The 15,912-nt window shown below is 52.8% G+C and overlaps 4 protein-coding genes across 4 annotated transcripts; 3 read left to right on the forward strand and 1 right to left on the reverse strand.

Moving 5' to 3' along the window:
- Positions 1-4,241: 4,241 nt before the first annotated feature.
- Positions 4,242-6,113, reverse strand: MFIFM68171_07297 (Heterokaryon incompatibility protein-domain-containing protein; the record flags this gene model as incomplete). Its single annotated transcript, XM_071062717.1, has 1 exon — positions 4,242-6,113. The coding sequence occupies one exon, from the start codon at positions 6,111-6,113 to the stop codon at positions 4,242-4,244; it is 1,872 nt and encodes a 623-aa protein (XP_070918818.1).
- Positions 6,114-7,899: 1,786 nt separating this feature from the next.
- Positions 7,900-8,441, forward strand: MFIFM68171_07298 (uncharacterized protein; the record flags this gene model as incomplete). The annotated part of the gene is made up of 3 exons (XM_071062718.1): positions 7,900-8,034; positions 8,098-8,157; positions 8,229-8,441. The coding sequence occupies 3 exons, from the start codon at positions 7,900-7,902 to the stop codon at positions 8,439-8,441; spliced, it is 408 nt and encodes a 135-aa protein (XP_070918819.1).
- Positions 8,442-10,311: 1,870 nt separating this feature from the next.
- MFIFM68171_07299 (Xylanase A) lies at positions 10,312-12,498 on the forward strand (the record flags this gene model as incomplete). The annotated part of the gene is made up of 1 exon (XM_071062719.1): positions 10,312-12,498. The coding sequence occupies one exon, from the start codon at positions 10,312-10,314 to the stop codon at positions 12,496-12,498; it is 2,187 nt and encodes a 728-aa protein (XP_070918820.1).
- Positions 12,499-13,233: 735 nt separating this feature from the next.
- Positions 13,234-15,326, forward strand: MFIFM68171_07300 (Cytochrome P450 monooxygenase; the record flags this gene model as incomplete). The annotated part of the gene is made up of 9 exons (XM_071062720.1): positions 13,234-13,534; positions 13,593-13,724; positions 13,791-14,061; positions 14,136-14,201; positions 14,252-14,327; positions 14,386-14,741; positions 14,802-14,886; positions 14,944-15,107; positions 15,161-15,326. The coding sequence occupies 9 exons, from the start codon at positions 13,234-13,236 to the stop codon at positions 15,324-15,326; spliced, it is 1,617 nt and encodes a 538-aa protein (XP_070918821.1).
- Positions 15,327-15,912: the final 586 nt, after the last annotated feature.

A 15,912-nucleotide genomic window follows, 5' to 3' on the forward strand; every position in this document is an offset into this window, starting at 1 on the left:
ATCTTCTTAGCTTCAGCTCTTCTTATACTTCTCGTAATGTCACAACAATCCACACCTCTTGTGTCAAGATACCCCTGCGAGCCGAAACAAATCGAATAGGAACGACTTGCTGTAGCCCCTATCCAAAACTATTATACGCGACAATGGCACGGACGATGATTATACCGAGGTCTTCCTTTCCCATGTACGGATTTATGTTTTTGCAGACTATTATGATATGAAGGTCTTGCAGCTTATTGCTCTTCGTAAGCTACGGGAGGTGGTGATGCGATATACGCTTTATACGTATGGTTATCGTAATATAGCCTAGCTTATGGAGTTCTGTTTCAGCAACACTGCGGACAAGGGCGGACAGTGCGATCCATTGAGGAGCTTAGTGTGCACTTACACTATATGCAAGATGGAAGAGCTATGGAAGAATGACGAATTTCAGGAACCTCTGGATACATTGGGCGAGTTTCCTAGAGCTTTAGTTACAGTATTGCAAGATCGGCTAGAGTAGTCGCAAAAGGCCTGCCTGACCTTCTGGTGCAGTTGCGAGCGTGAGAACGACCTAAATATGGCATAAGCTGTGATATAACCCAGAGCTGAAGCAGTGGGGTGCTAGGGATGAAGGTGTAATTTGGCGAGAAGGGGGATAGCCCCGGGCTGTTCGTGGTGGAATGTGACGTTCGAAACATATTTAGGCTTTACGAACTTCTAAGTGTAGTACATCTTGAAGCGAAATCGGTGTCTACTGTACAGCTATGAAGCACTCTGCAACAGCTGCTGCATTGAATCTTGAGACTCGGATTTAGGATCAGGAATCAAGTAAACATTGGGCTCCCGCGTGGGAGAGCCCCAGATAGCCTTACTGCTAACTGGCCTAATTAAGGACCCTGCTGCTATCAACTGCTATCACGGGGAGGACGACTTCAGCCTACGTTAAGGACTAGTACAGGCCTTGCTAATAGGAGAAGCCGATTCTGGACTTGCTGGCAAAAATGTTGCTATTAGGGGACGTAAATATAGACCTCCTTGCAGGCAAGAATCTTGCTGGTACGTACCTGCTGGGTTGGGGGGGCCCAATTCTGGACCCCTCTCTACAGATGTTGCTGGTGGGGGGCACCAATCTGGCCGTCTTTGCTTGACGCCTCTGGTGGTAGGGAAGCCTGGAGAAGGGCCATAAACGGCCCCAGGCCAGAATCGGTCCCCCTCAGATTCGACCTCCCCCGCCGTTATCCATAGGGGGCCTCCTGCCCGGTGACTAAGAGTACTGATCCTGGAGAAGGTGGGTGAAGGTGGGGACTGGGCTCGCAGATTTCAAGAGGTACTCAGGACTGATCTCTCGCCGAGATGGCCTGGTTACGGTACTGGTTTGCGCTGTCTTACACGGTATAGGAACAGACAGTGACCAGTCTCCTGTCTAAGCATTATGTGTTGTCAGGAGACACTGGTACTATGGAAACAGCAATGCTTAAAAGCTAGTTCTACTGCAAGGCGCTCCCCTTCGCACTAGCTGCATGGCATCCTGCCTTGGCTGGGTACCAGGATCACGACGTTCTGTAGAGGGGGGGACTGCTCTTGACAGGCTACTGAGCACTCACCTGCGCCAGCGAAATCCCTAGGGCTAGGACCATGTACCCGTCAGCCGAACAGCCCTGAGTATAGCAACTTTTGCTAAGAGCCTGGCTCCCGGCCAACCTTCTCCTTAGTGACCCTCCCCCGGCCCCAAATGCAACCAAGCCATTTTTGAAACGGACGAAAACCGCAATACAGCCCAAGCTCTGGACCGGCGCCCGCCTACAAATGAGGCCCCTCTCCTTCCTAAACGGATGTTCAAATAGCGTTTACTCTTAACCGCTGCTATGGCTAAGCCGTCCTCTAGGAAGCGTCAACTAGATAGCCTTAAAAACATCAACTCCCTTGCCCTACGGGCCAGGATGCCTATTAAGGAGTCGGCTGAGCTTGATCGACTTGCTAATTGCATCCGAGTGGAGCTTTTTTATTTCGAATTGACCTAGATACTCAGAATAGAAAGGGGTGTTTTAGTTGCTTAGGCTATATATATTGTCGTTTAAGTCCCGAGGAGCCCGGCTTTAGGGCTTTAATGGACTTTCTTACTCAAGTTCCTGCCCCTTTCCAGATTGGGGGTAAGACTCTGCCTGGTCCAGTCAGTAGCTACGTTCTTGGCCCGTTGCATCGGCAGCCTCGTAAAGTGATACGCTTCAACGTTCCAAAGCGACAAATGCCGTTTAGTTTAAACCTATACTAAGCTTCAGTAGCAAGTTGCTACTTGAGTAGATCCCCATTCTTATTAGACAGGCTTATATAGGTACAACAGCTTAAGGAATCCTTTGGCTCTACAGACTATCGAAAACGGAAAAGAGGTGATAATACAAATAGGCCAAGTAGACGGCAGCGACAATGACGTCGAAACCGGCTCCTATCGTAGGGCAATATAATCCTTAAAAGCTTCAAAAATTGAGAGCATAAATCATCTAAAACAAGATAAATTATCTTGGATCTACATCAGTACGATTGGAATTAATAATCATTAGCACTCTAGAGATTACTGGGCTCGAAGATGCGCTTCGTATTATAGGCATTGAAAATGTATATAAAGTACTCAGTCTTCTATACGTCCGGGAAGCTACGTTGGCTTCCCTAATGAATACTACCCTGGATAGCTCTGCTATAGTCGAAGACTAGAATCTTACCCTAAACAAGAGCTCTGCTATCTCGAGGCTAGAGATACTAGAGCAGGATATAGAAGCTGCTATCGACGACCTTCAGAAGTTTCATTACTCGCTTTAGAAGAAAACAACGTCTCCTTAAAATCGCAACAGCGAAATAAGAGCTCAACGGTATAACCTGTCAAGTCTTACAGCTTAGCAATACCTTGAAGATCTGGTATATGGCAACCCAGAGTAACAGATAAATGCAGCGCAGGATTTGTTTGAGATATAGTGAAATGGTGCAGGAACATACCTACACACACAACAACAATAAGAGGGGAGGGCGAAAGACGGCTAAATGCCAGACAGACAAGATAGACAAGACAGGCCAGGCGACACCACCACAAATCGGGTCCCTGTAGCCTAAACAAGGTCAAAACAACATGTGCAGATAGAGCTCCCTCTGATTAGAGGGAGATCGCTTTGCACGTAAAGAAAGCTCGTCAATTGAGCTTGCAACAAGTGTGAAGAAAGGTGCTGAATTGATTGTCCTGTCTAAGGAGCAACGGCCAGGACGGCCCTACTTATGGTACGAAAGAAAATGGGCCTACGGCAAGTTCCAGCCCCCGGGGCACCATCCTAGCAACTGTGTCCCTCTGATCAGAGGGACCCCGCCCTCTGGGGACTGTTTTCCCCAACTCAATAGAATACCAAGGCCAAGTACGGTATTGTAGATAACGATATCTATAACTTCGACGAGACTAGGTTTATAATAGGGATTATCTTCCTCCAAGAAGCCAATATACAGTCAACAGCTATAAAGACCTGTATTACCAACTACCAAAATAGCTCCCCGACTTCAATATTGGCTGCAGTAGACCAACTGACAAAGAGTACAACGGCTGTAATGCACGAGGTAGCTCTTCTTCGTATAGAGGTCTCTTCGCTCCGCAAGGCCAACGAAGCACTAAGCAAGCACCGGAGAGCCAAAAGAACACGCATACAGCTTGGAGGATCACTTACTGTACAGGCTGCACATGATCTACTGGCCTAGAAGGATGGAGGTGGGGAGGTAGTTGAAGGTACATAGCCGGGTGGTAGTAGTACAGGGGGAGGTCGTACGAAGATACGGTGCTGTGGTGTGTGTGGCAAGCCTGGCCATAATGCCCGTACTTGCAAGGAGGCTGTAGAACCGTCAGGTTCAGCTGTTTCTGATGTAGTTATAGTTGGTTCCTAGTGTTATTGTTTTGTAATTGAGGATAGTTGTTGTAGGGTGGTGGGGACTGTACGACTCGCTTATCTGTACGACTCGCTTATCAAATACGTTAGGTTAAGCAAAACATATAAGACCGAGAGTCTAATTGCAGAGAAGACAGTTCCGGCTTATTAATCAGATCTGCAGTGCCTACACCCCCTGAGGAGGCGGCTGAGAGTAAAGAGGAGGGTCTATAGACGTCTCAGATAGATCCTATAACAGAATATATACGACGCCCCGAGCTGCGCCGGCGATGGCTCGGCTGAAGACACCATCCTGATCAAGTGAGCGGTCGGCAACTACAGCTTATCACCAGCCGACGCCCGATTTCAGCCCAGGCTGACCTCTAACTCGTCCAGCTGCAAACCATCCCACACCTCCACTGACACCCTCGCGATCCCCGACCGATACGCAACGCCGGCACGCCAGCGGATCCAGAGGGCATTATAAAATTCGTAGGCATCCTCGACCCGGTCCGCCGAAGGGTGCTCGTCCAGCTCCCACTCTAATAGGACGTCTTTAGCCCACTTCCAGTCGCGAACTCTGGTCTTTGATATTGCGATGAGCTCACACCTAGTCTCATCGTGATGTGAATCAGATTCTTCCGATTCTTCGCTATTGAGTCCGTCATCGGACAACACGCCGGCCCATGTACCCTGGCCGTCGCGCAAGGTATATGTACGGTAGATGGGACACTCGAGCCAAGGATGCCGCTCCAGTTGCTCCGCTCTCACGAGCCACGACCGCTTTGCCGTAAAAGTCAAGACTGCGCCGAGCGCCTCCTGGGGCTGATCCTCGCCTTGCTTTCTCCAGTGTAGCAAGGGAAAGGGATAGGGAAACGTCCGGTTCACGAGCGATGGGTGGGAGAAGGAGCCGCCTGTTTTGCCCTCGTTGGGCTGCTGCACCAAAGACCACCCGATCAGTGAGGGAGAATTCCCGTCCTTAGCCGAGAGGATGTATCCACCTGGCTCCAAGCGCCCATTCGCCTGGATGGTTTTGCGCCAGTGAACGAGCGGGTCAACCACCCTGGAGTCGGGGACCGGCAGACCGGCGGCGTAAAAGTGCGGGCCAAAAGAGGTCCACATGTCCAGGAAGAGGGAGCCTTTGACGCTCACCCATGACCAGCTGGGCAAGCGGGTATTTTTCCCTCGGCGGCGCCGCAGCGGCCGTGGCTGTCGCCTGTCGCCCTCCCAGAGCAGACAAACGTCAAAGAACATCTCAGGCAGCCCAAAATGGAACCCCGGACGGAACGATTGACTCAGGACGGTCGTTGCGCCGGCGAACGCAGCGAGGACGTCATCGTCAAACGTCAGATCCCGCTTGGCGTACTCGAGAATCACACGGGCGAGCTGCATAATATCAGGCCAGTCCGGGACGTCCGAGATAAACCCAGGCGTCTCGTGGCGGTTGTAGGCGTCGTCATGTCTGCACGCTATCCACTCTTCGCTCCGGAATTCGTGGCAGAACCAGCTGACCGTCCCGTTGCACACGAGCAGGCGGCGTGAAAAAAAGGCCTCTTGGAATGTCCAGGCGCGCGTGGACCAAGGCGTCCCTGCACAGATGCTCCTGGCGGCATGGTCGTTGATGTGCTCCGTCTGGAGGACGGAACCGGGAAACCTCATGTAGCAGCAGGTGATGTCGCGGGGCCGGCTCGGAGCATCGCCCCGGCAGACGCCTGGTATGCTGAAGTCACCGTGGGGCCCCTCGCCAGCGACGATGGTAAAGTAGGCCCGGGAGTAGATGGACGCCATGGCGTTGATGAACATGGCCTTCTCCGCGCCGCCGTCCTGGACGATGCAGAAGCAATCCGTCCAGAAGAACCGGATCCCCAGCCGAGATGCCAAGTGCATAGCGTCTGCGATGGTGCACGACAGGCGGTGGCCGCTGATGCCGGCGAAGATCCGCGGTGAGAGAGCCCCCGGCTGTTGCAGCCGCTGGAGGTTCATGGTTGTTGTCTTGGGAATCTCCGCCCGTCCCCAGACGTAGCTTAGGGCGACGTACTGCAGGCCTTCCGCCGAAGGACCAGCCAGCGGAACGCGTACCAGGCATTCCTGCTCGAGATCAATCAGGTAGAGGAAGGAGAGACCACTCTGCGTCAAAAGCGACGAGATAGCACTATGCGTTGCCGCTTCTTTATGGAGGCGGTCGCAGGTCTCGATCCACGAGCTGATTAGGTCCATGTCGATCCGGTCTGCATCCATCGCTCTTGCATATCGGACTTGGTCTATGCGTTGCGCGGCGTCGGCGGGCTCTGTCTGGATCAGCATCGGGCCACGGTTGACGCCAGGCTCCTGGTCATGTGGGTAGATGTCGCAGAAGAAGTTCCTGCCATCGAATCGCAGTCGTGCGTTAAAGCCCAAATAGATCAGGCTCGGTAACCTCCTTGACTCCGAGAAGTGCAGACACGACGGACTGACAGCCCGCACAGGCTTGTCTTTCCTTAAGGGTCTCAAGGTTCCCCAACGGAATGGATGAGTGCGATGGCAGCTCGACCATTCCCCGCGACTGGATAGTCCGGACGCTATCTTGAATAAATAGTCCGACTTGGTGGCATTTTTGGCAAAAGCTTGAAGCTTTCTCTAGGGTCGCAGTTGCAGGGCTAGCAGCAGTCTTTGGGCGGCAACATGGTGCGCAAAGCCAACGTGTAGCAATTTTGGACATGGCTTGACCCATGATGCTTAATTATTGCCTTGAGCCTTTTTGGGACTGGCAATGAAGAGATGGCTAAAGCCCCCATTTTTGGGTCTTCGTCGCGGTGGGCAGATGTAACTGTCACACGGAAACGGCTAATAAGAAGCCACAAGAGAATGACGCTTGCGAGTTACAAGGATGGTGGCAAGCTGCTGCAATCCGTTGATTGGATTACAGTGGATTGTTGTAGAATGCGGCAGACTAAGCACCACCAATTCCGGAGGATTGGCCTTTTTTCCCACCAGCCAGATCTGGCCGGCTAGTCTATTTCAATACTAGGACCCCGGCTGTGATTGTCTCGCCTGCCAACCAGATAAATGTAGCTAGCCCCGCATTGTGGTCAGGTTTCAACATGGAGGCCTGACCAGCGTGAGTTCTTTGGCATCTAAGGATTGCAAGTTCCACAATCAGTTTGTGATTGGAGCAAGGAATCTGTTAGTTATGGGTCTGATACTTTCGGCGATCCCGTTGAGTGCGACGAGCTTGTCGGTGGCAAGGGTAAATTCGCATTTTGAGTCCTCTCTTGAGAAACCCGATGGCAAACTATGGGAGGTTCATTTCCGGAAAAGCATAAAGGTCCATATCTGACGCTTCGCCTCATTTTCGACGGAGACTGTTAGTTAGTTTGGAGTGGACGAATGGTCATATGATGAGCTCCGTCTTGATTGCAATCATCAGGATGAGTGGGGGAAACGAGAACCGCAGTGGTAGTGATCAAACCACTTGTCCATTTTGGTGATAATGAGAGCTATTGTATTCTGTCTTGGCACGGGGTCCTGTGAGTTCTTCAAGGTCCTAGAGAGAATAGCGAGGAAAATAGCGAGGAAAATGAGTCTAAAAGTACCCTCCATACCTTACGTATTAGATGTGAGTGTTGATCAGAAGTTGTTCGCGGGGTACCTCAGCCGAGATTTCGGTCAGTTATCAATATGGTGGATAGGATTCGGTTAGGTCCCTTCCCACGGGCTCGGGTTTTATTGTCTCTGCGGATGCTCAACTCGCTCGTTCTCGCTCAGCAACAAAGCAGTTGGAACGGGTGGTGTATGGAGTTGGGGTCGTCCCTTTTTCACACGAAGGATTCTCAGCAACCGCCTTAAACGCCGGCTAATCCGGTTTACCCGTGGCGGTGTCAGCACCGTGATCACCTCCGAGATGATATGGATGGGTGTGCGACATAGATTTCAATTGCCTTGTAGTGAAGGACTATAAAATGGCAATCCAGGGCGTATTAAACCCGCAAGACTCTCAAAGGTTCTGAGGCCTACAGCCCGCTTGCTCAAAGATCTCCTATTCAGAATGCAGACCAAAGGCTACGCTGTCGCCGCAGCACTGCTTGCTTGGGCTCAGTGTCTCCAGCTTGCAGCAGCTCAGCTCTCAACACCGACGGCCGAGCAGGACCGAAATGCAAACCGGACGCTGTCTATCGGTTATGTCTGTCAAACTTAGTCACAAGAATCCCTTCCCTAAGGACAAAATACTTATCAAATGCTACAGGTGATATATGATGGCTTCACCATTCTCGACGTTTACGGGCCCCTGGAGTTCATAGCCGTGGTAAGCCGCTTCTGCCTACTTCCTCAGCCAGAAACCCTCGCCGCTAACAGCATCCCAGCGCTCCTAATTAGCCCTTTAAAATAAACTTCACCATGATCGCCAAAACTTCCGGCATAACCCACACCCGCCCACCCCCCACCATGACGGCACGACGGCACGGGCTCCATCATGGACATGTCGCACATGATCGACACCCAAATCGTAGCCATCCGCTCCCTCACTACCGCTCCGCCACTCGACGTGCTCGTCATTCCGAGCGGCATCGGCGAAGTCAACCGCCTTGAGTAAAACGACCGCGCCATCGAGGATTTCATCGCCTCCTGATTCGGTTCCACTCAATACATCCTCTCCGTGTGCACGGGCGCAAGCTTCCTCGCTCGCTCGGGGATATTAGATAGTAAACGAGCGACGGCCAACAAGGCGGTTTAGCAGACAGCTACGTCATGGGAGGAGGATGTCACTTGGGAGCCTAGCGCGCGATGGGTGGAGAATGGTAAGGTGTGGAATAGCTCTGGGGTGTCGGCGGGGATGGATATGGTGGTTGCCTTTCTGGGGAAGGTGTATGGCGATGCGAGGGTTAATAATGTGGTTAATGACGCCGAGTATCTGCCTCTTGTTGATCCTAGTTGGGATCCCTTCCCGGTAATTCATAAGGTGAGTTTCTCGCTTTTATTTTTTTTTCTTTTTTGTTTGATGCCCTTCCTCGCTGTCTGAGCTTAGCTGGCTGGGCTTGTTATGATTGGAGGTGCTGTCAACCACATTTCTGATAATACATGTTTGTTCTAGGTTCCGGGAGCCAATATGAGCATCCCGCTTGAACAAAAGCTTGGCCCGCTACGGATATACCCCTAGGATTAAGGCGAAGATGAAGGATATCCTGAGGAGGGAGATAAGGTTGGGATCACTGCTATGGCATCAAGCACAGATAACAGCTGGTTGGTAGAAACAATACTGACAGCTCATAGAGCGGCCCAATGCCCTCAGCGCTTAATAGCGGCTCCGAACGGATAGGAAGAATAGCAAGGAAACCCACATAGCAAATCCTCCAGGTGTCCGCCTCCAATCAGAAGCCGTTGATGCCTCTATGCTCAAGGAGAAACTGCTGGCCATGCAAGGTATTTCACCTAAGTTAGGGACTGCAACGATATGGTAAGGCGGGGCTCTCATTGGTCATTTCTGGGTTACTAGGTACCTGGTAGATTCTGTCCCCCAACGCAAACCTTGGAACATCGCAGCTGCATTAGACTGAAAGATGCATGTAGACTGATGACATGGAAGGAATCAAAGACTCATGTTGCGGATGCAGAAGTGGCGTTCGTATCTCTCCACGATTGAACAGAGTCTCGGGCTTATTAACTCGCTGGAACAAGCTTCAAGCAGCAGTGCTCCACCAATCCGCCATTCGAAATTCAAAATCTCGAATCCTCCTCGCAAAGGAAGGAAGGAGTTCATCCAGCACGTCGCCCATTGTGCGATGCGCATTACTATCACTTCGGTTATGTTCTCTGGGGGTGGAATCTGCTTCGCCTGTGGATGATAATGAGGCTAGCTCTATTTCCCCGACTAGTTCTAGACCACCGATGGGATTACCCAAACACCGACCGGCGGGGAATGTGGTGGGTTCCTTGGCCTCTCACCAATTCTGGACAAAGCTTGCTCGTCTACTCGTGTGCAGTCCGCCGTGGTTCGACTTGGTGTCATTCTGAAGCATCCCAGGGACCTGTAAGCCAAGATACCATTGGCGCGCTTCGCAAAACGGGTTATATAGGTAACTAACGGAACACAGACGGCTTGGCCCGCACCTCATCGGCAATCTGTGGTCTGGCTGCCGCGCCGTGGTTCCGCGCCCTCGCTTATTACCCCGTCGTTCCCCGCAAAATCTCGATCTCTCGTACCGTGAGGTCGTCCGGGTACTGGAGGAGAATTGTGACTTATCCCGGGACTGGAGGAGAATTGTCCGGGGATTGCATGAGAGTTCTTAAGGCGGTGATGATGCCCGCCAAACCGGCATTGACGTTCGGCATTCGCCGGTCCGCTGTCAACCCAGTCGGCCTTATCTACAAGTTACGGAAACATAATGATAAATACGGGAGAAACATGTCGTCCGTCTCACACTACGAGCAGTAGGCAGTTTCTCATTGCATGCAAGGCATCATGAAACCTCTTTTGCTCCTCGCTGGCCTGTTGTTGGGCTCCGTCGAGGCTGCCGACATCTATCTCTCGCCTAACGGAGCCGACATCAACGACGGCACTTCGGAGGCCAAGGCTTTGAAGACGGTGCCCGCGGCGCAACAGGCGGTGCAGGCTCAGCTGGCCAAATCCCCGAGCGAGAATGTCACCGTGCGCCTTGCCCCCGGCACCTACACGCTCTCGGCCCCACTCCGCCTCACCGATAAGGACTCGGGCAAGCCCGGCACGTGGGTAAAATGGGTCGGCCAGAATGCCACTATGTCTGGCGGCCTCCAAGTCACTGGGTGGACCGCCGGTTCCAACGGGATATACTCGGCCAGCGTTCCGGTAGGAACTAAGTCGAGGAACCTCTATGTCAACGGCAAGGCGTCAAACTTTGCACGCAAAATGATCAACCGCAAAGATCTGCAATATACCAACACCTCGGTCAAGTGGACTAACCCAGGCCTTGACTGGATCACCAGCGTAGAGGGCATTGCCAAGGCCGAGATGCGTTGGATCAACTCGTTCACCGACCGGTACGCGCCCATCTTGGCCGCTAAGAACCGCGAGCTGGTCATGAAGCAGAACTGGTGGTTCCTCAACACCTGGGGCTACGACCACATTGCCAAGCCCAACGCCGATTTTGGCGTGTGGATACAGAACGCGCTCCCCCTGCTTTCCGAGGGCGGCCAGTTCTACCTTGACTCAGCGGCCGGCAAGGTCTACTACAAGCCGCTGAACGGCGAGAACATGGCCATGGCCGAGACATACCTCGGCATCCTCGAGACTCTGGTTGTCATAGGTGGTGACACATACGCTAGCCCGGCACACGACATCTCCTTCTCGGGCATCGACTTCGCCCACACCACCTGGAACGCCCCTACCGACATTGGCTACGTCGACCAACAGACGGGCGGCCATCTCTGTGAGAACAAGACATATACCCCCTCCAACTTTGAGTCTGCCCGTCCGTGGTGGTGCCAGATGCCCTCGGCCATCCAGATCTCGGCGGCCAACAACGTCGCCCTCTTGGGCGGCTCCTACACGCAGATGGGCGGCGGCGGCGTCGGCATCGGCAACGACGCCAACGCCCACCTCTCGGGCGTGGGGCTCGGAGCTAGCCGCGTTTCTGTCGCTGACGCCTACTTTTCGCAAATCATGGGCAACTCCATCACCGCAGGCGGCATTCGCGCCGACGCGCACCACCCCGCTGACTCGCGCATGACAAACTCGCACATCGACATCTCCAACAACATCTTCTACAACGTATCCACCCTCTACTCTTCTACGGTGCCTATCTTCTTGTCCTATGTTCAGCACAGCACCGTCTCTCACAACGAAATCAACACGGCGCCCTACTCGGGCATCTGTCTTGGCTACGGCTGGGGCTCCAACGACGCCGGCGGCACCTCCGAGTATGTCAACCGCGGGCTGTACGCCTTCCAGCCCAGGTACAGCACCCCAACTATATCAACCGACAACCGCATCGAGGGAAACCTCATCCACGGCTATGGCTACGGGCACACGGACCTCGGCGCGCTATACACCCTCTCCAAGTCCCCGTCCACCTACATCACCGAGAACTACGCCTTGGACTCGTCTGGCTTCGGCCTGTACAACGACGAAGGCTCCAACGGCTACATCATGACTAACAACATCCTCATGAGCACCGGCATCTGGAGCGCCACCAACGGCGCCGGCACCACCAACAACACCTACGCGGGGAATTACTACCGACAGGGCGCCACGCGGCAGGGAAACACTCAGATCCGCGACGTAAATGACGCTTCAGTGGCTGCGAAACGCATCGCCTACCGCGCGGGAATCCCCCCTGCGAAGCGGACGGGTAGGCCTATAGGGAATCCGGGCAATGTGGACGATGGGGCCGTTATCCTCGGAGGGCGAAGCGGAAAATTGGCCGTGACGATTGAGAACTTTGACGATGCGCCGTTTACCGGCGTCGAGATTGAGTTTGGTGGGTCGAATGCGGGGAGCTGTGCCAAGGTGGATGTCCCTTCGACCATCATGGGGAATGGCGCTGCGACGGCGACTTATACCGTGTCCGGGCCCGGGTCGAGCAGGCCGAGCGTGAGCGTTACGGTGAGGTATGTGAATAGCAGGACGGGGGAGAAGAGGAGCTTGAGTACGCAAGGGACTGTGCAGCTTTGAAACTACCAAGTAGCATTGCTACTACTTTAGCTAAGGTATGTACCAAGAGTGTGGATATCCAGAGGTTCAAGATAATTAATACATAAAATAGGATATGAAGTATCTGTGGGTTCCTTCAGTTTGCATTCTGTGATAAGACCAGTAAAATGCAAAATGAACACGCCCGCATAAGCCCGAGTTGAACCCGAAGGAACAGGATCCGAGTCTTGCGCATTATACCGTTCTGCAACCATGTCTAATGCTCATGTGGTTATCGTATCTTGGCAGAGGAAAGTGGTTGGGACTAGTGGCATCGCACTGTCTTGCCCGGAACATGTATGCTTGTGTGGCTTTAGTAAGCAAACTACTCCCCTAGCGCTATCCAGATGCAAATCCCGCTGGTGATCCCTCCTGCGGGCCGCCGAATGCGGATCTTACACCGAAGTCTCATCCTTTCTACACACTTGAATCATGATAGCGATGTGGAATCATTCTATGCCCCCACAATTGGTTTCAGATACTAGCCAATGGTTCTTCTTGGTTTGTGCGTAATTGCGCGTGCCTGAGATATCGTTCTGGGATGTCAAAGGGGGTGATGTGGTATCAAAGGCGCCAGTTGCGTCTTAGCTGTACCCCGCATACCGTGCCCTATAAAGTGCTGAGTCGCGATTCTCTACCGCTCGCTAACTCGCCATCCATAATGTACCTAAGTATTCGAACTGCCCTTAAGCTCTCTGCTTTTACCGAGCCATTAAGATGGCTCGCGTCTACGAGATATTCCCCGTCCTCGTCATCGCTCGCAGGAGCTTCTGGCTCACAGCAATGCTCTGGGGTGGCATATGCTGGGCCACCTCGTGGCAGCATTATGTGGTTGTCTTTGCTGTCTTCTTGTTCATCTACTGCACCATTCTTGTTGTATATCGGCTGTGGCTCTCTCCCCTCGCCAAGTTCCCAGGACCCAAACTCGCCGCTGCGACTGGATGGGTTGAGTTTTACCATGATGTTGTAAGGACTGGGAAATACGTCTTTGAGATCAGGAGAATGCATAAGATTTATGGTATGGTTCTGCTGGATTTGGTCAGAATACTAAGGGTGGTAGGGCTGACCCGACACAGGACCAGTTGTACGGATCAACCCCTGGGAGTTGCATATTGACGACCCCGACTTCTACAGCCAAGTTTACGCGTCAGGAGTGAAGCAACATGTCAACAAATCCGCCTGGCATCAATCTGGCTTTGGTCTCGATGGTGCGTCTATCTTGCTCCCGCTCCGCCTCGTCTGTCTAAGAGCCGGCCTGACACGATGAGGACTAGGATCCCACGCCCTGACCGAATCCCACGAGCATCACCGTCTCCGCAGGAAGCCTCTTGGTGCATTCTTCTCCCGAAAAGGCCTTGAGCGTGTGGAACCATTCTTGCTGGATGTGGGCCGCACCCTGGGCGACCGAATGGCATCATTCAGGGGCTCAGGGGCTATCCTCAACATGGACCACGTGTTCTCTGCTTTCGCAGGGGACGTAATCGCGGTGCTGTGCTTGGAAAATCCCTTGAATCTGCTTCAGTCTGAGAACTTTGCGCTCGAATGGTGAGTGGTCTTGCGGCAAACACGGTGCTCTTACCAATGCTCAAGGGTCATGGCAACTGAAGCCTGTCTGACAGGTGGACATCCATAGTCAACGCGACACTTATCGCAACACCATTTGCTCACCTTCCGTGGCTTCTGAGGTAGGTCACTCGCTATAGGACATTGTGTCCGGCTGCGCTGACAGACACAGCTGGGTCCGTTTCGTTCCGCTAGGAGTCCTGCTGCGAGTAGCCCCTGGCGCACAATGCCTTCGCCGTTTCCATGATGTATGACTTCCAATGTCACATTGAAGACTCCACCAAACACTCGTTAACAGATTCCCAGTTTGCTGTGAAGCACATCCAATCCGTCAGAGCCGGCGACTATAAGGCGCCAGAGACTCGCAACGGCGACCGACCCGGCACCATTATTCAGCACATTCTCCAGAGTAATCTCCCAGAATCGGAGAAGTCAAGCGAGAGAATCAGCCAGGAGCTTCTTGTTGTCTTAATAGGAGGCAACTTCAACACGACTCGCGCGCTGTCTATTTCCTTGTATTACGTTCTCGCGAATCCCGACATTGAGAGGAGACTCAAGGATGAGATGAGGGCCGTCTTCGCCGAGTATCCGGCCAAGATGCCGAGCTGGAGCGATCTCGACAAGGCGCAATATCTCAGGGCGTGTATCAAGGAAGGTCTCCGGTGAGCACCGATCCGTTTTTGAGATGAGCATGCGCAGTTGACACTGATAACCAACTACAGCCTGTCGTTTGGGCCCCTACGACATACCGCTCGATCATTTCCTGATGACGGCCTGCAATATCAACAGTGGACCATTCCCAGAAATGTGAGCAATGACTGCTGAACCAGCCGCTTCGATGTGCTAACTGCTATCGCTGAAAAGACTCCCATTGGCATGTCGACATACCTCATGCACACCGACGAGAGAGTCTACCCTGATTCCCTCACATACCGTCCTGAAAGATGGCTGCCAGAAAACTACGCCCCCTTGATGGATCGCAACTTTGTCTCCTTCAGTAAAGGATCTCGGTCTTGCCTTGGCACCCAGTGAGGATCTTCTGTACTGTTTCCTACGGCCTGGATGCTAACAACCTGTGGAGCCTCACCTACCTCCAGATGCATCTTGCTATTGCGATGCTATTTGCACCCAACGCGCCTCGTCTGTCATTATTTGAGACGGTTGAGACGGATGTCAGACCGGTACGGGGGGCGGTGATGGCTATGGCTGAAAAGGGTGCTCGGGGTGTTCGAGTTGTTGTTCAGTGACGAGATCTTCTGGAAATGTATGATGGCTGGGGTTGTCTTGTGTGTTTGGTCTTCATTTGAAGAGGAGAAAAGACAATAGCCGGTAGCTGGGCGTGTTAGCAAGATTGGCAATCCAGGACTTAGCAACAAGAAAGGGAACCTACTGTCGCAAACATTCTCCAGATCTTAGCTCAAACCCTCCTCCCCCGAAATTCAAGAGAAGATACCATATATTCCGATTTTGTCCCCTTCTATCAGTTCCAAGCAGACTCGGCCGAAATCGCCTCCAAAACCGAACGCAGCGTACTCTTCTCCGAAACCGCCCCGTCATCATACCTCTTCTTCAGAGCACAACCCGATCCCTCCAGAAGCTAAACTTCTTAATGCGCCGCTCAACATCCGAGAGGGCTGAGCAGTGGAAAAGCCGCGAGTCTGCCTTGCCTCCCGTCTTCCCCTCCCAGGTTTCGCAGGAAGCTTTCAGCCATTTTCCTGTCCCTGTCAAGCTTCCTACCCAGGAGCGGTGCTCTTTGCTGGGGAAGGGGAGGCAGAGAGTTTAGAAGGTTTCTTTTGAGAGTCCTGGGGGTAGGATTTAGTTACTATGATGTAA

Source organism: Madurella fahalii (assembly GCF_045866475.1).
Source record: "Madurella fahalii IFM 68171 DNA, scaffold_4, whole genome shotgun sequence".
Lineage (NCBI taxonomy): Eukaryota > Fungi > Ascomycota > Sordariomycetes > Sordariales > Madurella > Madurella fahalii.